The sequence below is a fragment of the Plectropomus leopardus genome, chromosome 11 (assembly GCF_026936395.1).
Source record: "Plectropomus leopardus strain MGB_pleo_1.0 chromosome 11, ASM2693639v1, whole genome shotgun sequence".
Lineage (NCBI taxonomy): Eukaryota > Metazoa > Chordata > Actinopteri > Perciformes > Serranidae > Plectropomus > Plectropomus leopardus.
The window spans coordinates 23,325,872-23,351,308 of NC_142186.1; the positions used below are offsets into that span (position 1 = coordinate 23,325,872).

Below are 25,437 nucleotides of genomic sequence, written 5' to 3' on the forward strand. Positions count from 1 at the left end.
TTGGTGTCCTTTGTAGGAGAAAAATATCCTTTCCTTTTCCTTTTCTGTTGTATGTTATCAGTATACCAAGGGCAGCAGAAAGAACTGAGTACACTTTAACTAGTAATTTATTTATTTATTGTTAGAAATATTGTTATCGGGATGTTAGCGTATATCATACATTATCCTCATATTGTGCAACCTTAGATACAAGCCAGTAAAGGTAGGAGCCTTTTCACTTGAGGTAAGAGAGGGAATATGTTTAATGATTGCTTAATCAATCCTTTAACAGTTCAGAAGAAGGCAGGTGGCTGCACGGGAAAACCTGACAGACCTGACAGTGAATGAAGAAAGCAGGAAATGACAGAGTTTTCACTGAGCACTAAGTCATTCCTTGGGCTCTTGTTCTCAGCTTCAGGTTATTTGAGCTGTGACCTTCATGTGACAGACTCGCTTCACTAACCTCAAAGCTACAGCTACCTCCTCCATTCAACCGTTCACCTTTACAGGAGAACCAAGCCCCGCTCTCCATCCTCTCTCTCCTGCTTTCTGTGTTGCTCGTGCTCTGTTCTGACAAACTCACGGCCCCGAGAAAAAACCTGCATATGCTCGCCTTTTACTTATCAGGGGAAACATGAGAACTTACTCCTATCCCATCAAGAAAACATGTAGATTTTATTATAGATCTGAAGCAAAGGGCACTTAATGACTGCTGCGGGCTCTGAAAGTCAGAATAAATTGGCTGGTTCGCAGAGGAAGAGGGATATAGTAAGTGGAAAAGACAGTACTTACAGGCAAAGTAGCAGGAGAGGAGGAACACCATGGAGAAGATGACCAGGAACGTGATGTCCGTCTCCAAGATTCCTGTGAATAGAAGATGGATGAAGAGGAAGGGAGCAGAATAATTGATGGGAGAGAAAGATGAGGAAGATTAGAAAGGGAGGTGAAATCAAAACAAGGGTCAACGAGGTTCAGGGAATATCAGGGTGACAAAGAGAGGAGAATCAGAGGAAGAAAAGAAGCAGAAAAAAGAAGGGATGAAAAACCCAGAGAGGCAGGTACGTGATGGGGATTTTTGATTAGTTAAGAAACCAAGAGAGATACAGTATGAGAGAGTGAGCGAGAGAACGTTGGAGATGTAGGAATAATTCATTTAGAAGCTACTTGGGCCCCCGTCTTCTTTTCATCCCTTCCTCTCAGTTCATCTATCATCATTAATTCATTCAGCCGTCCCTTCATTATTGTAATTTGTTCAGTTCAGTGTGCTTTATTGGCCGTGCTAAGTGGTGTTGGCTTGTGCCATCAGCAATTCCTTCCATAATCTCTCTCTTTCTGTCTAATCACTCTTACCGAACTCATCTGCAGAGAAATGCTGCGTCCAGAAAGACTGGCCATTGGTCAGTTTCATCTCGTACTCCAGCTGCAAGCCATCGCCCTGAGAGACAGAGAGAGAGAGAGAGAGAAAGAGGAGAAAAAAGAGAGAGAGGAGGCAGGTGAGAGAAAAATGCATTCAGGGCTTTGTGATTTGTACATAACATACATTAATGCTTAAAGGTGCAATAAACAACTCGGCAGGTCGTACAAAGAAGACAAAAAAAACAAATTGTATATTCTCTGAGATTGGTAAATTTGTGAAAAAAAATATTCCCTGAGATTCTGAGATTTTGGTCATAAATTTATGAGACAATAATCAGAAAGTCACAAATTAATGAAATAATGCCTTCAGGGCTTTCTGACAGAAAGTCAGGTGATGTCGTATAAAGAGGGACAAAGTTCATGATGGGAGGAAGCCGTCGAGGATGATTTGGTTAATCAGGACTTTGACTCAGGAGATCGGAGTTTGTGTCCTGTGTGAGTCAATGTTCGCTTACTGTTTCTAGACTTAGTTGACTTTTCAACCTCTATTCATAAAAGTGCTGCTTTTTTCTTTTAAATTTGTGAGATTTTTCTCATAAATTTACCATTTCAGTCTCAATGAGAATATCTGATTTTTTAAAAGTTTTCCTTGCCTTTTTTTTAAAATCTACAATGAATCTAATATGCCATTGTACTTATGTGCTATGTTATCCCCTGAAAATAAAATCATATACCAAAACAGAGAAATTTATGTTTTACAGTTTTGGTCGGCTTGCTGGCGCCCCCTCTCTTTGCATTAATCTTTCAAAGTACTGCTTTTTCTCTTTCAAAGCAAATAGTAGAACTTTTTGGGTACTACTGCAAATACAGAGTCTGAAACCAATACCAAAATGAAACTTTGTTTTCATTACCTTATCAAAACTGCAATATGGCCAAGTGCAACATTCAAATTGCAGAAGCTGCAATTTATTTATTTTTTTGTTAATGGTAAAATGTGTCACAAGATACAGTTAAAAAAGAAACATTTTAGTGCTACAGAAATGCACCAGCCTAAAAATCATATTCAAGGCATATGGGAACATGCTTGTTTTGTATAAACCCCAGCAAAAAAATCACATGATCATTTTTATATTTTTTCACATTACCTTTCCCACCCTTATTCACTTACTATGGTCCTGTCCCAAGGTTCAGAGATGGTGGTCAGCAATTCATGACAACATTGTTTTGGTTGTGGGAATGGACATCCCATTTCCACATAGCCTGTATATATTGGGAGATCCTGCCCATTTAAAGGGCACCCCTAAACCACTGATGGGATGGATCCACGCAGTCATCATGCTGAGCCGAAAGCTCACTTGTTAGAGAATGGAAATCAGTGGATCTTCCTCCGGCCACTCTGTGGTCTACCCAGTTTAGCATAGTGGCAGCCTATGAAGAGCTGACATACAGGATGGTAAATCAGTTAGACCTGTACCACACTAAATAGGGAAAATATATTGACCTTACAACAGGACCATAATGTTTTCCATCAGAGCTCTTGATGTTGGCATGCAGCCCCCTGCAGTTCAATGTTACCATTTAAAAATGGTTGACTACTAAGCCTTCCAGTATAGTGTAATCGTGTATTAATGTAATTTACTTTCCATGTATTTTGTGTATTATCTATCTCCTCCTTTTCGTTGGTCTGCCTCTTATTTTTTATTTTTTATTTTTTTTTTTTAAGTTGATTCGTGAGGTTCTGTTCAAACTGTTTGTGTTGGGTGTTCCCTTTCGCTTTTGATTTCTCGTTGATGAATATGTCTGTCTATGTGCTATTCTCTGTCAGTTGCGTTGTTTTAGAAACAAAAAAACAATAAAAAACTTTTGGTCCTAAATTTTTTAACCTTTACCACCAAAATTAGAACTCATGCTGCAATACCTGCCAAAATCAGAAAGTTTTGTCTTTTTTGGGGAGGGGGGGCAGCTCTTTTGTCAACACGCAAAGCAGCGTCTTGTTCCCACAAAACTATTTGTTATTTAGCAAAAGAAGCCAGAGTTGTAAAAAGTTAAATGAAGTCTAAACAGCCATACAAGAACTTTAAAATAAGAAAATAAATTTAAAATAAATAAATAAATTGTGATTTAAATCAGAAACTAAGAGAATATCAAAAATACCCAACCAACTGAAAGTTGCTGATATTCAGTTGGTGCCAAAAAAGTATTGAAGATCAACAGTGAGCCTTATTAACAATGTTGATAAAATGACTGGGCAAGCAGAAGCCTCTAATACTCAGTGCTCAGAAGGATCAAATCCAATCACGGCAACACAGCCTGTAAGACAAGGAAAACAAAAATCCAAACTTGGCCACCAAATTAGGAAAATAAGACTCCAAGAGGATGTTTAGTCTCATATCAAGATGTCAACACACTGATTTTACTTCTTAAAACGCATCTGTAAAAAAAGATGAAAAACATCTTAGTTGCTCGATTGCTGCTGATCATGAGACAGTTCTGCTTTTCTTAGATCACTGATTCATCTTTTTCTGCTGCAGTTATTTTCCCACTGATGTCCATTCTTCACAGCAGAATGTCATGAGAGCGAATGAATATGCTGCATGCAACTTTGTGATTCTGTTTGATGGGACTGTTTTTATAACATAAAATTCCTGCCTGCCACAGCAGAAGTCATATTTCTTCCAACCATTCCTGTTACAAGAGGAGGAAAACATTCAAATCCTCCCTGGGGAGCGACACACTGTCGGTTTAGCTGCTCAGTGTAATTGTGCCCATATAGTCAGTCGGTCCCCCAGTCGGCCTGGAAGTGCCTCGGGATCCCCCAGGTGTGCAGAGGAAGTTAGAGGAGAAATGAAAAAAGGAATCTAGGCTGTTCTGCCTACTGAGCTGCCAATGAGAAGATGACCCAGATTAACAGGAAGGAAGGACAGATGGATCATATCCATAGCAACAGTTTGCTCTGCTTTTAATGCAGTGGCTTCTCTTTTTTAATTCATTCATAGTGTGGCGCACTTATCAATTATTTGTTAGACTCATTATAATTATATGTCAATCAGACATAATTATTCTGCATAGCGATGTTATGAGAGAGAGCAAAGAGAGAGAATATTTGGGTGTGTAAACATGCAGTGAAGGAGAAATACCTTGGAGAAAATAAACGTACCTAAGTGCTAAACCCCTGTTGGAATCATGTTAATTTATTGCAGACGCACAAATAAAAAAGTGTCAAACTGAAAGTGAATTTGGGGAGGTGAGAAAAAAGTATGATGGGGAACAAGGGGTGGGGGGGGGGGGGGCAGAGATGGGTTGACAATCAGAGCACAGAGAGCTCATTTCACACACACAAGTTCAAAGCCAATGGAGTTCGCGCTTGTTGCAGTGGAGCGAGGGGAAGGGGGGGGGGAGAAAAAAAAAAAGACTTTGATTTCATTTGGCAGCCTGAGACTCCATCTCACTCCCTCTATCAAAAAGGGGCGAGAAGCATGGAGCATGCACTGCCACAAAATCAATACAGACACAAAGAGCAAGGAGACAGAGATAAAGAGAGTGATAGATGTAGAGACGGAGAGAGTTAAAAACACAGGTAGAGAGAAAACCAGACCTAAGAGAAAGGAGCACATGCAAAGAAGGAAAGAGTGATGTATGCAAGGGGGAGAGAGGAGAGATGAGGGAAGAAGTAGCACTTCACACAGCAGGGATTATCTCTCGGTGGGACTGACAGGGAGTCACGGGATGATTTTGGGGTAGCTTGTTGGTTTCAGGTGTAAAAAGGCATCCACTTCTGATACACTGCACCGATACATCAAACACTGAATGTGCTCGAATCGTAACACCTGTGTAGTCTTGTACATCTTGTGCTGCCCTTGAGCTGCAGATAACTGCATTTAAAAAGGACTTCTGAGAGGCTTTTGAAGGTTTGCATCTTTTCTCTGGATCAAAAGTATGTATGGAAAGCTGAACGTTATGCTCATATTGTGACTGTTGGACAAGTCACTCCAAAACCACAGAGCATTCAAGAGATACTTTGGATATTTCGAAGTGGGGTTATATAAAATATTTATCCATAGTTAGTGACTATCAGTTGGCACACATCACACATTCAGTCTCCCTCTGCAGAAGTTCATCTGTATGCCACAGTAAATGGCATTTCGTCTTTGCTGTAATTTGTTTTGTTTGTTTTTTTTTCTGGTACTGGTTGTTCTTCATAGAGCGCTTTAAGTCTGAGTCTAGTGCCAAAGGAAAGGGCTGTCTGGCAGCAAGGTAAAGTGATGAAAATATACTCAATGTGACGTACAATTAATCTGATGTTTTTGGGTGAGTCTTTTTTTCAGGGGGGCTAAAATACACTTTGCTATTAACCCCGTTCACAGCATTGAATTACTTAGCTTCTGTGTTGGCACTCCTGTCTGCTTCTCCAAACTGCAGGCATGCTGAACGCTATTTAGTGAAAGTCAGAGGTGGGACAAAGTCATTGTTTTCCAAGTCACAAGTCTGAAGTCTCAAGTCGCAAGCACTCAAGTCCAAAGTCCAGGCTGACAAGTCCCAAGACCAAAATTTTAAGTTTCAAGACCTAAAAAAGTCTAATGCACTCTTCAATAAATGTAATGCAAATAATAACCATACAAATATTGAGAATGCTTCTTAAAATGGACACTGAATTGTTAAAACAAGTTTGTTTAAAAGTTACCCAGCTGTTTAGCTAACATTAGCTAAGCATTAGCTCGCAATGTTAATATTATCCTCGAATTTCCGTTCTTTGTACAAATACAAAAAGTGAGCAAAGTTGACAGTTGTATCTTCTACTGTAATTCTTGACCCGCATATTTTGCAAACTGCAATTAATTTTTTTGGAGACCACCACATATGCTTTGTTTGTGAATACAATTATCTTTAGTATCATCTTTTCCAGCTGGCGCTCAGTAACGTAAAGTTGGTTTGTCATAGTTCACCTGCAGCTTAACTGGACGCTGTTGAAATGAAATAATGACTTGCTGGGAAAGAATAGCGTTAATTTTAGTTAAATCAGAAAATGAAGGGAAAAATGGATTCATTGCACACTTTTTAAATAACACACTTTTCAATATTAGTCTTGAGGATAGGTATCAAATATTTTCAAGTCAAAAAGCTCAAATCCTGATTAAAGCCAAGAGTCATTGGTATTTAAGTCGAAATCAAGTCACAAGTCCTTTTTGATTTTGTCAAGTCGAGTTTAAAGTCAATAAATTTGTGACTAGAGTCTGACTCAAGTCCGAGTTATGTGACTCGAGTCCACATCTCTGCTCAGGCAATACACGGCTATGAATAAGTACCTCATTAAACCCCCACTCTGGTACTTCAGCTGCGCTTCCAAAAAGTTGGGGGGCTCACAAGAAACAGATTTTTTAAAAGGAAAGGTTACATATATCCTGAATTTTAGTGCCTCATATGGTTTACCTCCAAAAATACCATATTTTATATTTCCTGTGATGTAACTTGATGACATATTTTCATTAGACCCTCCCCGCCTGACAGATGCCAGTGTCTCAGACTGCACACTTCCACATTGTAAGGCAGGCTTTCTTTCTCAGACTTGACAAAGCTCCTCCAAAGCCAAATGAGCCCTGTGTCCCTTTAATATGCTGCTATAACAGCCCCCACTCGTCCGGGAAGGCTTTCCAAAAGATTTTGGAACCTGGCTGCGAGGATTTGCTCCCATTCAGCCACAAAAGCGCTAAGTGAGGTCGCGGCATTGATGTTGTGCTATAAGGCCTGGCTCGGGGTTGGTGCTCCAATTCATGTTGAGATTTTTTGATGGGGTCGAGGTCAGGGCTCCGTGTCAGTGCCAGTCAAGTTCTTCAAAAACAAACTCAAAAAAAATGTTTCTTCAAGTTGTTCGCTTTGTTTCCCAAACTGTTGTAGCAGTCTAAAAAAGTCTAAAATGTGCAGTTGCAAAGTCCCTTAAATAATAATTTAATCAAGGAAATCATCACCAGAACAACTGTGGTTGATAATGAAAATAACTATCATTAGCAGCCCTGACAAATTATTTTGACATCCAAATGATATTCTAGCAGAATCACACCCTTAAGTATTGCAGTCCTTGTTTACACTGTGAGAAACACAATCTACAAATCATCAGGTTTGTTCATTTCCTATAAGAGTGAGTATCTCTCCCAAAAGACTCCAAACACTGTCAAATACTCCTGTTATTGTTTCTTGTTTATCACATTAAAGAAGTGCAATGTTTCAAGTCCAAACCGGCTCCCCATCTGGCAGCAGAATGATGTGATAAGGATCCTGACTTTGTATGCGACTCCGTCTAAAGTTCTTGTGAGAGATACAGTTTACAATTTTGGAAGAACCGCAGCAGATGTGGGTGTGTTTCTGCTTTGTTTGGTGTATAAAGATGAGTCACCTGGCCAGTCTAATTTCAGTGCTTCCCTGGTTCCCCACAGAGGTAATTTTGTTTCATTAGCAGCGGCTCTGCTCGGCATAATAAAGCAGAAGTTGATTGCAGGCATTCAAGTTTTTTCTATTTCTCTGCGTTTGTTTGAAAGACCACGAAAATAAACGGCTCATAAAACTAACGCTCAGAGAACAGTTTCTGGGGTCGATGGCAAGTAATGAAGCCATGTTATTTAGATGTTCTGTCTTCTGTTTATTTTCAATTAATGGTATAATTAGCTCCAATTAACGAGTTATTGCAACTCATGAAAACAGGTTCATGAAAGGCAATAACAGAGAAATAAGGGTTGCCTTGTGAAAACTTTGTAGCTGTACAGTACACCGCATATGCAATAAGGACTGGAATGTACATTATGATGTACGTTGTTGATGCAAGTTTTTGAGATGATAAAATATCAAGTCAAAAACTATTAATGCAAAGATGTCCGCAGGAGAAAACACAGCATTGAAGTCGGCTATTATTAGGGAACTTTGGTTACTCTGCAATTTACTTGTCGGATAAACCTGATTGCCAGAGGTCTTCTGCTCTGTAATTTGTGATGACCTGAATTTTATTTATAATGACTGTCTTTTTTTCTCCCTGATGAAATAATGATTATTTGCGGCCTTGAGGTTTCCTGCTATAATTAAACAAGAGAAATTGCCTGGAAATGTTAAACAACAATCAGCCTCACATTTTATCATTTCGTGCAGGCGAGACTACACCTGGGGATTGAGAGCAGACATCCTGTGGTTTTAAGGGGTTTATGGGCTGATATAGATTTAGACCCACTTCAGCACAGGTAAAGACCAAGATGGAAAGAACATGAAAGGAGAGCTGGCTGAAAGAGCAACAGGGACAAAGAGAGGAGAATAAGCAGCAGCACATAAAAGTGAGGGTTCGTGGAAAAAATGCATGGAATGAGCAAGAGGCGAAGGAGAAATGAGACCAGCGAGATGGCAAGATGGAGAGGAAAAACACAATTAGAGATAGGCTGATGGAGAGGAGCAGGAGACGAAGAGGTAAATGGATATGAAATGGCGTGGAGCGCGTCACAGCTTGGTGACAGGGTTGAAAGAGAGCGGGACGCAGCCAATGATTGTGAGCGACAAAGGAAGAAAGACGGAGAGGTGTGAAAGCGTAAGGGGAGCAAGGAGGCGAACGGCGAGAGGCGAGGGGTGGAAATTGGCTGCGGGGCACGTCGTGCATATGTCCCCGGGAGTGGAGACGAGCTTTTACACTTTAGTCGCACAGCATTAGGCAGCGTGTCTATCAGTGGACGCTGGCGTGACACTACACCACACTGTGCGGGAAGCATCCGTCCTAATCATATCCCTCTTCAACTGACAGCACAAAAAACAAACTAGCAAAAAAAAACAACCTCTCTCACACACAAACACACAGACACATGACCAGGAGCATGACACTGATGCAATCCAGAGTGTCACTGATAGGCAGGCAGGCAGGCTCACACACACGCACAGACAGTAATACACATTCAGCAGAAATCTCACTTCCAAAAACACGAAAACATTGCACACAAAAAACAACACGGATCTATTTCCTAGGATTCGTCCTTGACTGAAGCCCTCTGTGTAGGAGGATGTATCATCACTGAGCAGAGCTATCATTATACAAGCTCATGATTTCTTCAACGAGTGCCCCAGTCCAGACTCACAACAACAAACAACACACCGCAGCCAACACTGTGCTCTTTCTTTCTCCCGGCACGCCATAAGCACAACATTGAGTCCCATTATAAAAGAACACAATGCTTAAAAGTCCCTGAAGCTAACTAATCAATAGGCTACAGTGGAGTCCTTGTTAAGGGATGTTTAGCACAGTTTAAGCAGAGAGTCGCATATTAACAGACTCTGCGCTTTGCTGCACAACTGTAGCATGAAAGAGAGATAAAGCTCTTTATGATGTCCAGAGGCAATTCAAAGTAAGATGCACGGATACTGAATCAGCTGTGAATTATGGAGAGAGGAGGGCAAGTGGGTGTGTGAGGCATTTTGGCCTGCAATTATTACTATCGGCTGTGTTACATTCGGGATCGAGTCTGATGCTCTGCAACATGCAACTACATTATCCATCTTTATATGGCATTTAGCAGTGGTATCTATCTTTCCATCTATGGCATCTTTCAGGGATGCACAATATTGGAGTTTTTGCCGATGTCCGATATGCTAAAGTGTTTAGCAACTCATTTGGCCAATACCGATAAATATGCTTTTTTTCTCGATCTAATTTTAGTGTTAATAAAGTCTCTTCTGTAGTGGAATTAACATCACATATGCATACTCGTAACGTGATCATCCACCAGCAGACAGAGGCATAAAATACAATGCTTTTCAGTGTATGTCACATTCATTCATTGTGCAAAATAAGAAAAATACTTCAACTCAGGGTTGATATTTTTGTACATGTTCACTTTGGTATCTATCCTTCTATGAAGAGTATCTATCTTTCCATCTACGGTATCTTTCTCTGCATCCATCAATCCATGGTATCTCTCCCTGTATCTATGATATCTATCTACGATATCTATCTATGGTTTGTATCGACGATATCCATCTATGCTATCCATCTATCTATGACATCTTTTTATGGTATCTATATATATCTATGTACGCTATCTATCTACACGTATCTATCTCTCTATCTATCCATCCATGATATCTATGGTATCCATCTTTCTATGGTATCTGTCTATCTACCTACTTACGTATCTGCCATCCTATCTACACTGGAGACAAACTGTGAATCACAGGGTTAAACTTCCTTGCAGTTTTTCTGCCTGCTTAACTTCCATTACTTTACTTCTAGAATTTAAAATGTAGCCTTGTGCAAAATGCTCAAATGGGAAAGCACATACTGGGACAGAAATTATGCTCAAGTTGATTTAAAATTTATGGCGAGAGACGGCACAAAAAAGTTTCGCAGAGCCCTCCTCGGGGTGTGCTGGTTATATTTTCACCTGAGCTTTCTCATTTTAATATCTGATGCTGCTGCTGCTTCTTGCACCTGAAATCTGCTCATCCAGTTGTTTTGCTTTACTGCAAAAACCTAAATCTATGATTTAAATTGTTGAAATAGCTCCTTGTTGGGGATTTAAATTTTAAAAAATGTATATATATTTCTAAGACATATATAAAATTATTTTCATCAAATACAAATGGAGAGTAATCTGTCTTCATTTCTGATGGATAGACGACCATAACAGCAGTGATTTTTCTATCTGAAGAGCAGCAGAAAACAAACACAGTGGCAGCACGGGTATGTTTGCATGAGAGCCCTCTGAGTCCGTCTGTGTGATAAAGGTGGTGTGTTGCCATGGCAACCACCTTGTAGTGCACCTGCCCCTGTGGAGAGGTAGAGCTGTGGGGTCTGGGGGGAGTCAGAGGTCAGAGCTTACCCCGCACTTGCTGAGAGCGATGTACCACCATCTCTCCCTCACCGAGCGGAAACTACGGCCGCCCACGCAGCTCAGAACCTCCTCATTCCCGTCTCCTTCCACCTGAGAGAGAAAGATAGAGGAAACGCATGAAGGGGGGGGTTAGGGGTGTGCACAGAGGATGTTTTCATCCGAAAAGGCGTCACGTTTTACCTCAGAGACACTCTGAATTATCACAGCAGAGTGGGAGTCTGATATAACAAGATACAAACATATTTCACACCCCAATATAGCCTGAAATGTGGCAACAAGATCCACTAGCCGCCACAACAACAAAGTCACGCTGGCAATCACACTCCCTAATGTGATAAACAAACATGTTATGTTGCTTATTGAAAAAATAAAAAAAGAGGATATTATTTTTAAAAGGTGTTACAGGAAAGAAAGATCTTTAAGACCTGTTCTGGTTGACTGAGATGCATCATGCACAAGTGGGAATGTGCAAATCAGTAAAATGTTACAAAAACACATTACAGGCCATTAGCTTTCACTGCGTCTCTGGTATTTGTTTACCTATTTTACATATCTCTGTTTCCTTTTTTTTTTGCATTACAAAAGAATACGCAATAGGAAAGATGAAAATAAGTTTGACTGTCTGGTGATAAAAACGGAATAATCTGATACTCTGAAACACACAGATGTTTCACAACACAGAGAGGTCAGAGGTCAACTTTGGCGTTATATCCTGCATCTTTCTCACGGACAGGGTGCCCCTGGTAAAAGTGTGTGTATATATATTTGTGTGTGTGTGTGAGCACTTACCACACAACCTGACCAGGTGTAGCGTGTTGTGAGGTTGATGACCTGGTTGTTTTCGGGCCTCAGCACCGCTTCCTTCTGGTAGCAATTCTGAAAGTAGACAACACAGTCAAATTAAAAAAGGAAGACTGCCCTAACTGAAATTTCTGTTGTATCTCATCAGAATTTCTCATCTATTTATACTACAGTTTGTACACATTTCACAAATATTTTTCAACAGAAAAAGTGACCAAACTTGTTGCATTGTGCCGTAAAATACCTACGTACAGCTGTATGCATATTAAAGGATTACTTCTACCACAAATGATCGTTTGAACCCTTTATCAATTAGTCATCCCATGTTGCAGCGAATTTGTGAATCCAAAAACAGAGGGTCCCTCTTTAACAACAGCATAACTGCATTAAAACAACTTTTTACAAACCCTGTAACAGCTTGTGCAATATAATCCCATTGATACAGTCATATGCTCAGTACTTCCAAAAAACATGCATTTTGGCTAAAACCTTACTATTTAAAATGTTATGAATAAAGAGTCTTGAGCACAGAAAAGTAATGTGCTGCTCATTAACAAAGTGTTTTAAACAGTAACTTTTTAATGTGTTTGAGTTTGAGTTAAGTTCTGAGCACACAACTGGACAAACAAGACATGGATTATGCTGCAGGAGTTTGGTGAGTTTTTAGGAGGAGGATAGTTTCACTGTTGGTGAAGGCACTCTTTTATAGCAATTTCTTAAGAATTTTCTCCTATTTTGGATTTTTTGTGTAGCCATACAAAAAAAGCAAAGTTTTCTTTACAAATTTAATGTAACACGGGGTGAGTAATTGATATAGAAACAATCATTTTGAGTGAAGTATTGCTTTAAGTAAGAGACCGTTTTTCCAGTAAGGAATATACAAGGTGCTTTTAATCAAAATGTAATTGAAATTGTTACTACATTGCTTTTTGGTCTATTGAAGCTGCTGTAAGTGAAATTAAGTTGTTGGGTTTTTTTGTCTCTCCTGGGAGGGATTTCTCTCTGTGAGACTGTGAGACTGCTGAATATTGGTGAATGCAGAATAAAAGCCCACACTATTTGATTTTGGGAAACTCACACCAAATATGTCTGAGAGCTGAGAAATGCAGTGCTGTTTGTAGCTGTGCTAGAAATATCTCAACATTATGTTACATCTGTGTGTGAAAAGATGTCAGCAAGAAAAGAAGTACACCACTAGATGACTACCTGGTCTTGGAAATTAGGGCTGTATATCAGCCAAAATCTGGCAATATGATATGTACCACAATGCAGGGGTCATGATTCAATATATGATTAGATTTTGATTTAAAAGCACAGCAACTCGAAGGAGTATCACAAAAATCCCAAAGAATATCAGTTAAAAGCATAAATAAAAACATATATTTCCAAAGCGGTTCTATATGTAAACAACAGGCAATACATGGAAACCTACAAATCACTGCACACAAACAAATTATGTTGTAGTGGTTCAAAAACTTTTACAGACAAACCATAGACCTTCCCCACAAATGCTCCTTCATTTTTGTTATAAAAATTGTTTCGTATACAGGGGCAGGTTGTTCCATAAGGAGACCCCAGTAGAGTAAAAAATAATCTTCATACATACATCCTGTTGCATCGAACATCATAGCACTACTTTTAATGCAATCTAAACAAAGGAATTAACAATTGCCTATATCACAAAAAATAAGTAAAAGTGCTTGCAGAATTGTTCAGGTAAACAAATTGCAAAATAAAACAAATGTATGCAACGTTCTGTAAGAATTACTAGGTATTTGGGCGAGGTTATTCTTATTTCTTACAGTGTTCAACCACCTTAGCATGCATGTAGTACCCACAAAACACCTTATAATGGTAAAAAAGAATTTTCACTGAGAAGCTCACCTTACTTTAATAACACAAGAAACCATCAGATGCTATGTGTGTATAAAATAACACTAAGCTGGTTAAGCTTTAAAGTGGGTAAGCGGCAGGTACCAACGTCTGCCTACAGTAAATGGTTGCATTATACATTATTCATTGGTTGTGAAAGCAATTTAATGTCGACGTTATATACTGTATCATGTTATATCTTTAGAGTACCAACTGACTGACATATACACAGGAATACAACACAGATGAAGGATTCATGCGTGCTACTCCTATAGCTGAGCAGAGTATTACATGAATTCACTCTCTCTAAAAGCCAGAGATTTCAGACCTAAGGCTCCAAATTATGGAATCAACCAGGTGTTAAATGTACACTGCGTAGACCGTGGATGGGAGAATAAGTTTAGGAGGAATTACTCTGAATGCAGACAGTGCAGTCTGTTAAGTACGTGGAAAGAGATACATTTTCTATTGTTTTGGCTCTTTACTGGAGTAGATTGGACTTAAAATAAAACAATAACTACGAGGCTGGAGTGCTGATTTTCAGTTTTAATGGTAAACATCAACATCTCTAATTTTGAACAGTGCAGTGGTAGAAAAACAGGGTTGTAATTCCAAAAAATGTTCATGCAAAATGCAGATAAATATCCTCAAATTGAAGCAGATAGTATGCGCTTTTAATGAATGCTTTATTTAAGAACTAATGTGTTTGTGTACTGTACCAAAACAACCCCAAATCTCTCACTGCCCGAATGCTTGACACGTGTGACACAGGTTTCCAAAAAGGAAAAATAGAAATCCATCCACAAAAAGTCTTCCAGCTATCATTTTCTGTGAAGCAGCTTCAGTTCAGGCAGAAGTCTCTGGTGTCTCACTTTGCGTTCACAAATATGGATTGTACATCCTTGATCACTGCATGTATCATCAATAATATATGATTGGCTGTGAGTGAAAAGCCCTTCAAGAACTCAGAGAGGCAGCTTTGTTTTATTCGAAGCAGCATGAGCAGCGCGTGAGCCTTTAGTTCAAGTTGAAATGTGAAAATTAGCTAAATTGGAGACACAGGGCTTTTTCATTACAACACTTACATGCAAATTAGTAAATGGAGGTGTATTTCGCCTTAATAATGGCTTGTCAAAAGACATGTTGTAGACAGTGTCAGTGTCTCACCTTTTCATGCCTCTTGTACACAGCTGGCCACTGAGAACTGTCATCAAAGTAGAGCAATATGTTCTGACAGCAGCGGGACTGCACAGAGGAGAGACAGAGAGAGGGAGGGAGAGACAGAGAGAGAGGGAGGGAGAGACAGAGAGAGAGGGAGGGAGAGACAGAGAGAGACAGAGGGAGAGAGAGAGCACAGATCAGCGAGGAGGCAGCAAGATGGTTTGAGATTTATACGACAAAAACTGTTTCCAAAGTCTGCAGGCTACAACAGTAAAGCCAGGCATTGGTAAGAGAAGACAGAACGGAAGAACAAAACAGGCGCAGAGAAAGATAGAGCGGGGGAGAGAAAATAGGAGGAGGAGGGGACAGAAAAAGAGGAAGAGGTGGGTAAAGCAGGAATAGCCGGAGGAAGACGGAGAGAGGAAAGAAAGAACGATGGCATCATTTTAGATAAGGTAAGAGGAAGGAAAGAGAGAGAAACAGATAAAGGCAGAGAAAGAAAGGATGAAGGAAGAAGAAGAGTGAAACACTTATGCTGCCAGAGAAGAAAGCGTGGGCAAGCCGAGGCAATGTGGTAAAACTGATTGCGAATAAAAGATGTAGAACAAATGCAAGATACAAACAAAGACACACAGCTACAATAAAGGCCTTTGCATACAGAGTCTCTGTAGTTTGTCTGAAATTGATGCACATTCAATTAAAAAAACAAAAACAAATAAAATACTACCTCAGTTTTTGTCAATCACGTTTACACACCGATTTCAAAAATGTCATCTGCTTAATGTTTTTGGAACAGGTTCAGTTTTCTCGCACATGTAAAAGACTAGAGAGAGGTGTTTGACCAAGAAGCAGTGAAGAAAATGTGCCGTGACCTGCGGGACATGGGCTACAAGAGAGGGACGTAGCGCACAGTATCATTTCATAACTTAAATACTTTCAGTGCATCAGATAGTAACATTCAGGTGGATGACGCTGATGAGGAGGAGGATGTAATAGAGGATAAAGACCGCACAGACAGAGAGAGAGAACAACAGCGTGGAGACAGAGAGGGAGGACAGCTCAGCCCCTTCAGGTAGCTGTGGTGCCAAATTCAAGTCGTGGGCAGAAAGTGGCAGCAGCCAAGGAGGTAACTCCAATGGAGAGAGGCAAGTGAGCAAATGTGTCTTTCAATAAACATGTTTTGTGAGGTCACAGTGACCTTTGACCCTCAAATTCTATTTAATTCATCCTCAAGTCCAAGTGGACCTTTGTGCAAATTTTTAAGAAATTCCCGCAAGGTTTTCTTGAGATATCGTGTTCATGGGAATGGAGTGGTCCAGGTCACGGTCACCTTTGACAACCAAATTCTAGTCATTTCATCCTTTACTCCCAGGGGATGTTTATACCAAATTTGATGAAAATCCCTCTGGGCGTTTCATGAGAAATCTCGTTTACAAGAACTGGACAGGCAATCCGAAAACATAATGTCTCCAGCCCCAGCTATTGCCTACGCAGAGGCATAAAAATGCACACACACACACACAAACATACACAAAAAAAACCCAAGACTTGATATGCAAAGGCTCAAAGTCATCTTACCTTTGGATAGCGAAACCGAAAATCCAAACGTCCAAAGTCGGTGAGAAAGCAGAAGCGAGTGAGGAAAACCCAGTCCTGTGTGCAAAAGACAGAAGAGAGAGGGGTTAAAAGTGAAACAAAATAACAATTATCATGGAAGTAAGAAACAATATGTGACTCTACAGCCACACTAGCAGCTCTGTGCTCACATGGCTAACTCAGAACTGAGTCACATGTTTCCGTGGTAACCATCAGTGACATCTGTTGACTTGTGGCACAAAAAAGACAAAAAGGAGGAAAACATGGGATAGGAAAAACTTTTTAGAGACAGCAGTAACTCAAGCAGTAACTTATGCAGTAATTTACGCAGTAACTTACTGGAAATACACCGCTGTGAGGAGATTGTCAGCTGTTTCGAGCGTTCTGACTGAAGGGTTGGCAGAAGTACGAGTTCTGCTGCATTGGGAAACCACAGCATCTCAGCTCTGCAACAGGTCTGCAATGCGCTGAGATTTCATGCTACTGTCTGAAAGTTTTTGTTATTGTCACACTCTTTGCTGAGTTCTTCACAGTAAAATGTCTTTGCCACTGCTGAAAAGGCAAACACTTACAGATGAAGTGAAGGGAATAAAGTGTATTTATATGCGCCTTTTTAACTCACTGGACAAAGTGCTTTACAATTTACTCTCATTCACAGATACATTCATACACCAACGGTGGTAGAGCTGTTATGAAAGGTGCTGGTCTGCCCATTCAGAGTAATTTGGGGTTCAGTGTCTTGCTCAAGGACATTATGACATGCAAACAAGAGGAGCCGGGGATTGAATCGCCAACCTTGTGATTAAAAGACAACCCGCTCTACCTCCGAACATGCTGTTTGTTCGGACAGCCATGATTATTTAGTTTGAAACAAGTATTAATTTATCCGGAGTTCAGGGCAAATTAGTCCGACTTAATAGTCAAAAACTAAACATCTTTGTTAAAAGGACGTCTTATTATTAGTTTGATCAAAGCCATAGTCAAAGTCTGTCTGTGTCTGTGTCTGGGCCCTGATGATGGTGTGAGATGAAAAGACAACAGATGCCAAAAGTTATTTCAAGTCATCCTGAGAGGAAAATATCTGTACCAGATTTCATGGCAATCCATCCAACAGTTGTCGAGACATTTTACTCAAAACCACAAATGTCAGCCTCATGCCGGCCCTAGAGGAAAAGTCCGGGGACTTCCCAACTCTGAAGCTTTTATTGTCGGAGAACCATAAATGTCTGTGTAAACATTAGTGGCCATCCATCTTTTAGATGCTGAGATATTGCACAGGATAAGTGAAAAATTTGACCTGCTTGTAGCACTTACGGAAAAGTCAAGGGAGCAAGGTGTTCACTCTCTGCTTGTCATGATTATCTGTGCCAAAATTTAACATTAAAGCTGGGGGAGGCAGATAGATTTTGGATTTTTGGACAAAATCCCATAAAAAACTCTGAGCAAATTTTAATATAAGAGGACTGAAAAAACACTAGACTTCTGCATCTCTTTTTAGCACTGTTTTCTTTTTTCTGTCATCTAAGCTATGACGGGAGACTTTGGTTAATCACAGCCCATTTCAGAGAGAGGGCATTCCTATTAGCTGTTCTACAAATGCAGATGCATGTGCACATCCCTTCTGTGAAAGCCCGATTCAATGGTGGAGAATCCTGCAGAGCCAGGTGCTAATCCAGCATTAGAAACAACTGCCTACGCTGCAAACCAACCCAAAAAAGGAAGATGGACTTATCAAAAAGAGTCTGACGATAAACAAAACAAAACGTGTCAATAAAGTGTTTCACAGATGGAGGGAAAATGTTGCCGATAGTTTAACTTTCTGCTAACTGTAGCTAAAGGCTGCTGAGTTCACGTTTATGTAGCTGACTAGGGGTCGACCGATATTGGTTTTTCAGGGCCAATGCAGATAATTAGTAATTAATGAGACCAATAACTGATATGTGGAAGCCATATGCATTTACAATAAAAATGAAAATCTTTCTGTCAGTATTTAAAATTTGGAATATAACAACCTCCAACACAAAATTTTGTTTAAATGCCTTTAGCGAATGTTTAATCGAAACTGAGACTTTCAACATAATATATACAGCAAATTCCCAGAAACTTTTTATATGAAGTGAAAATTTTAAAAATAAATGAATAAATAAAAATAGCTCCCCGAGGTTTTAAAGAGTAAAAGTTCTTCCCATGCTGACACTTTCTTTGCAATTGTTTGATTAATTAATTTTATCAGTGATCATTAAAATAAAACACAGATAAAGATAATCTGCAAAATGCCAAATATCCAATAATAACTCCCATAATCGGCCAGGCCAATAATCTGTCGACCCCTGTAGCTAACATTAGTGAGAACCTCAAACCACGGTGTGCCTCTGCCTCACTCCCAAGCACTATAGACCACGTTACTGGGAGGAGAGTGGGTAGCAGCTCCAGAGACAGACCCCCAGTCAGCGGCCGCAGCAACACAAATCCAGGCAGTACAAATTTGAATGCCAGAGGACTGGATAGCCACATTCCCCTCAACAAATTTTCTGTTGCTGCCCTTACTTAACTTAGACCCAACGCCGCCGCTGGCCACCAGCGCCCCCAGCTTGTCTCATTTGTGGTCTGACAGAGAAAGAGAGAGTGGAGCAGGGAGAGGCCAAAGTGTGCAATAGAATAGGTTAAAATTAATCAATGGCTGGGAAACACTGGGTTACTATATGAAGAGCATCCATATTCCTGTGGTCATCTGATAGGAAGGGCTTAGGACAAAGAGAGGAGAGCTGCAGGAGGAGTGTATTTTGAAATCCTGCCTTTCTAGGTGTTTGCATACCCCAATTTTATTATATACATACAGATGTTGAGGTATTTCAGTCTGGACCAAAGTGACGAAGTGAATGACCGACAGAATGACAATGAGATCCCAAAAGCTAGTGAGGCTGAAAAAAGAGACGTTGTGAGGAGGCATACAGAAGAAAAAAAGATGTAGAAAAGGGAAGGGGAGCCGTGGGGAAGAGAAGAAAGAAGATAAAAGTTAGAAAGGGCATTTATGGGGCAATAAAGAAGAGAAAGAGTGGAAAGCAGGGAAGGGAGTTGAAACAAAAGGGCAGAGTTTAAGAAAAGTTAAAGAAGAGGGGGAAGAGGAGTGAAAAAAAAGAAAGGTTTAGTTATATGAGAAAAAGAAGCAAAGCGGCGAGGAGGGAGGTAGCGCCAAGAGGGTAAACTTTGAGAGAGGGTAAACAGAGAGGGCATCAAGGGGCTGCTGAGCACATTAATGAGGGAGAGAGAGGTGGAGAGGAGGGGAAAAAACCTATCCATTCCTAATATTATTCAGCCATAAGCTTGGCAGCATGAGACCAGATAATAGTGCTGATGGTGTACTTCACTGAGCTTACATAAAGCACTGCAGCAGCATCGGCATGGCGGATCAGTCAGTGGTGGTCTATATATTTATATATATCCCATACAGCTGTGAGCAGACACATACTGTAGATATGGATCGCAGTGCTGAACACAGCAATAACACCACATCACTTATATGATGTTTACACACACTTCTTATCTGGAGGACTGCCCAGTCTGAGTAGGTCCGACTGAGGCAGCCAGAATAAATGAAGAGTTTTGAAGCAGAATGAGACATCAAATCTTTTAGAAAGAGTAACAGCTAGTCTTACAAAATTAGTGCAACAAATGAGAGGCGTTTTATTTAGACGAATAACCGTAGAGAGAGGCCAAGGCTGGATTAAAATCTGGAATACTACATATTTGTGGTAAATGGCTTTTAATCAATAAGATGCCCCCCATTATGTAATCTATGTGCTTGGTTTACAAAATGAATTATAGACTAACACCCAGGCTGCACCGCCTGTGTGAGCAGACCCAAATGAAATGAATTAAGAAATAGTCATCCAACATAATTCATTATGCATCAGCAGTAATTACTTTTAGTTACTATCAGACAAGTATTTAAACTTAGTTTAATTTTGTGTGCCTGTCTCAATCTAATCTAATGCCAATCACCGGCAGTCCAGCACTGCAGTAGCAAGATGTCAAAAAAACATCAGGCGTTTGGAAAAGTTTCAAAATTTGCAAAGATGACCCCCACAAGTCAAGTGTAAGGAACACCAAAGAAAAGCAGTATACCACAAATCTACAATGAGCCTGGCAAATCATCTGAAATTGATATTAACAGTTTCGTCATCTTGCAAACTATTCTTTTTTCTAGCTATTATGGCTAATGGACAATGTGCATGCACGGAGTTTTCAACATAATTAGACTGTAAAAATGGTGTTTTTATAATCATATTGACATCAAATCACCTCTTACAACAAGATCGATGTCCATATATGCATTTTCAGCTCAACACCTCCCGTTTTCGTGTCAAAATAAAAACCCTCTGACAGAATCCCTGCATTGGTAACACTGGGCTTTTTATTGTGAAATATTTGCAGAACCATGTTGCTGACAATGCAGTGGCTTGCACAGCTCTATAAATGTATGGAGTATTAGTTTTTAAATGCAGGAATACAGTAATTACAGCAGCAGGCATCTCTGCAGCAGCGGCACATAAGACTTCCCTTAATTTTCAAAACAAGATACTCGAGATAAAACAATTATGTGTAGTAGTCACGATATCATAAATACATTACATTTGCTTGTTTATACATCTCGCTATGACATTTCTTAAGTGACGTAATATATGATTTGACTTTCTATCAGGCAGTGGAGGGGATGGTGGATCACGTATCATCTAAGCGAGACAACTGCCAAGCTGCAGACCGATGTCAGAAACCAACAACACTGTTTTTTTTTTTTTTTTGGTGACAAATTGTGGCACTTCCTAACGGCATTTGTGGAGCCATAACCTAGGTGTTTTCCATTGACCCATCCCTGCTTTTCCAGCTGCTTTTATACACTCAGATGTAGATGTTTTAAGCAAAAAATATGATCTTTTCCTAACCCCAACCGAGTGATTTTTGTACCTTTACCTAACTTCACTTTCACCACAGCCTTGTTGAGAAGTGTAAAGTTTCTGGGTATGCATTACAAATGTACAATACTACTTTTTTTTCTAGCAGTTGTGTTGAAAAAGTAATATGTTTAAATATTCAGCCCCACTCGTGCTTTCTTTTAACACCTAATCCTAACTGGAGTTATAAAAGTTATCTGGATATGATGACACAACAGGCGTTCAGTAATGATTTCAGAGAACAGTCAGTTTTGCAACGTGGCTTTCAAGACTAGGAAATTACAATCACACAATAAATACTATACAAATAACAAACTCCCAGACAGGCTCTCATATCAGGAGATTATTTATGAATCTCCATATCCTGCTGCAGGTAATGTTTATTTTCCCTTAAATAAGTCGTACTTTTCAAATTTTAAATAAGCAGATCCATAACAACTGTAGTCACACAAAAGTTTCAACTTGTACAACTACACACAAGAATCTGTTGCACAGCTTCTTCAGGGACTCGCACACAGTTCTCCTCTCCTTTATTAAAACAGGCCTTAAGGTTGGTTGTTATGAACTCTTGATCTCCACCCAACCAGCAAAACTCCCCGTGCACCATTATACTGTAATTACCTCTGCCCTGCGTTCTCCCTACATAAACAAGCACAGTAATTTCTGTGCTGAGAAATAAAGTGCAACCAGAGCAGTGTAGCGTGGCTAGCCCTGCTGCCTCCATATATCACAGCAAACAAAACCGCAGCCATATTTCAGCTGCTGCCAGGCAGCTTCATCCCCTGGAGCCTCTGGGTTATAATTCATGGCAAACTCCAAAAGTCACTGAAGCCCGAGACTCGCTCCCCACCTATGTGTGTTGTCCCGGGTGACGCTCAAGGCTGAGACCATGACAACCAGGGCAGCAGAGAGGAGCACTGACCCAGGGACGAATCCCTGGAGAGAGGAGAGAGGGGTGGCCCGGTCGGGATGGTGGGGGGTATCATTTAACTCTCCATAGACGAGGACTGTGAAAGACCCCCTTGTTAGACGCACACAGAATTACCCAGGAGCATCTGTCACACACTTTTACAGCACGGCTGGTCTGGAAACCAACATGCATACCCACACTCATCAACACATACACCAAATGTCAATCCCTTCACCCCACCATTATTATTGTCATAGCAACCGCAGCATGCCTTAGTTTACAGCTGCCATAGAAACATCAAAAGGCCAAGCCGTTCATTTAAACACACACACAAACACTTTTACTTCGTCACGCTCCCGTAGTCCCGTCCTTCAAATTCCCTCCTAACAAACACAGCAGTGGTCGAGCACAGCTCACACTGAAGAATAGTGTTCGGGTCAGATAATTAGTTAGACTTCCTTCTTGCTATATGAGCCAATTATTGAGTCTTGGACACACCAAAGAGGACACAGTGGCCCTTTTTACATAGAAATCGGACTATAGGGCCCTTGCATTTTTACACACAACCATATGGCAGTAGCATCATTCCCCTCCATTGGGTTATCTTTGATAGCATGCCGGCATCTCAGAACCAAAAGTGGCATAAGCGTGAGGTTTAACACAACAGCGTCGACCTTGCATGTGACATATAACATATGTTTATACATACATATAACAATGGCATAATATGGTCTCCTGCTCAGATGGTAGGGAGCCCAGACCTCACTGTTCTCTCAATTTGCAGACATTAACAGCCACTGTTCTTCTTCTTTGAGTTACCCTCTAATTGAGACTAGCTGTTATACAAATCTCTTGCGACTCATCAGTCGGTGACCCCTCAGTCGACTGATGATTTAAGCCTCCGACTATCAAGGGGCAGTCCTGTTTTCCATAAACCACTTTCTGTTTCAATCACACCTGCACATGGGGGCAGATGTAATATTAGATATCTATTATTCAAGTCAATAAAAACAATTGATGACTGTTAACAGATGGAACACAGGTAGAAGTTACCTACATAAAAATTGTATCCAGATGATTTGAGAGGTTTTGAGTAATGGCATTAAAACCAAAAATTGTTCCAACTGTCCCCAGTCTCCCCTAATCACACTTGTGTTTCTAGTTAGAGAGCTGGTATACATAAAGATGCCATTTTCGTCATGTGGACACAACACAGGACGAAACAAAAAGTCAGGAAAGTGAATCTCTACAGAAGCCTTCAGTATGGTGTGTGTTTTCTGTGTGTGTGTATGTGTGTGTGTGTGTGTGTGTGTGTGTGTGTGTGTGTGTGGTGAGCAAGGAGCAAGTAAAGAGACAGTGTGTCTACCCTCGGGACAGGCAAGTGAACTGGACGTCAGTAAACCATGAATGTAACAATGACACTTTTTTAGCGGCACGTCTCTGATAGACCCGTCTGATCTGATTTTTTTTTTTAAAAAATAAGTTAATCAGCAGGGCAGAACATGAAACCAATTTCATTAACTGTTGAAATTATGAGTCTCTTATTGACCCAAGTTTATTAATATCACAAATTCAAATAAATGTCTGTAAAACAACCAATGACATCTAACTAGAAATTCAACCAACCAATCAGACAGTATCTTAAACTGGTCATACAGGACTGTGATTAAACTGGACCAACACATCAGAGCCAACATGAAAAACCTGAACTATGTGACCAAAAGTAAGTGGACTCCCAAACATTACAGCCATATCAGATTGTGGAAAATTTCATTTCTAAACCCACAGAGATTAATATGCTGCTACAAAAGCTTCCACTCTTCAAAGAAGGCTTTCCAAAAGGATTTTGGAACCTGCAGAGATTTTCTCTCTTTCAGCCACGAAAGCACCAGAGGTCAGGCACAGATCTCCAGTGATAAGTCCTGCCTCGCAGTCTGAGTTCCAGTTTATCCCAAAGGTGTTTGATGGGCTCTATGCAGGCCAGTCAAGCATTTCCCCAACAAACTCAGACAACCATGTCTTTATGGACCTGGCTTTGTCAGTGGGGGCACCGTCATGTTGGAACAGGAGAGCGTCTTTCACAAACTACTGCCACAAAGTTGGAAGTAAAATGATGTCTAAAATATCAATGTGTGCAGCGTTAATAATTTCTCTTGAACAGATCTATACAATAGAGCTGAAACAATTACCCACATTTCCAACAAAGCAACTCAACCATCAACAACGTTTGGCCAGAGATTTGGGTTGTCATGTCAGGCCCCCAGGAAGTTTGCCGAACTTTGAGGCCAATTTGACATCCATCATGTGACACCACTGAGCCAAAATACTTTTCCCCATATACTTACATTGGGAAAGAGACATTCTTAAAGCAACATTATGCAACTTTAAGTTGATTGTTAAGTGCACCAACCCAGAAAGTTGTTGACTTGGGAATGAAACTCCACCAATAGCTAGAAGTTGCATAATGTTGCTTTAAATAAATAGATTTTTTTTTTTTTTGCATCACACGTCCCCCAAAATGACTCGTTTTATCATCAGGATTGGATCTATTTGGGCTGCCAACATTTCGCAAGTCCATTAGAGCTGCACAATCATTCAGTGGAGGGCTGAACCGGAAGTTAGCCATTTGGCCGGCGAATGTCTCTTGTGCGCTCGCTCTATGGGTCTTTTTTGGACATTTTTGGCATCATGCACCATGGCTTCATGTGCCATTGAGCAGCTTTCATAGGAATGAACGGACTCTCCTCTCACACTGCATCTAGTTCTCTTTATACATCCACGAGCCTCTTGGTGTTATTTTCATGCATCTAGGGTGGACCAATCGCAAGTGGACAGCACTAAATAAAAATGTAAACGACCACTAATACGCATTGTGGTCCGATCACTCAAACCACTTGCTTTTATGGTCTGAGACACATTTGACCATATATCTTTTGTAGTGTAAATGCAGCTGGAGACGTTT

At 40.3% G+C, this 25,437-nt stretch overlaps 1 protein-coding gene across 1 annotated transcript in view; it reads right to left on the reverse strand.

Moving 5' to 3' along the window:
• Positions 1–25,437, reverse strand: part of tmem145 (transmembrane protein 145) — a 49,985-nt gene that overhangs the window by 16,151 nt on the left and 8,397 nt on the right. The window contains exons 2-7 of the mRNA XM_042490738.2: positions 16,596–16,670; positions 15,024–15,101; positions 11,973–12,059; positions 11,172–11,273; positions 1,330–1,414; positions 772–843 (exon numbers count right to left, since the gene is read on the reverse strand). Of these exons, the coding sequence (XP_042346672.1) occupies positions 772–843; positions 1,330–1,414; positions 11,172–11,273; positions 11,973–12,059; positions 15,024–15,101; positions 16,596–16,670 (499 nt within the window). The remainder of the gene's footprint in view (positions 1–771; positions 844–1,329; positions 1,415–11,171; positions 11,274–11,972; positions 12,060–15,023; positions 15,102–16,595; positions 16,671–25,437) is intronic.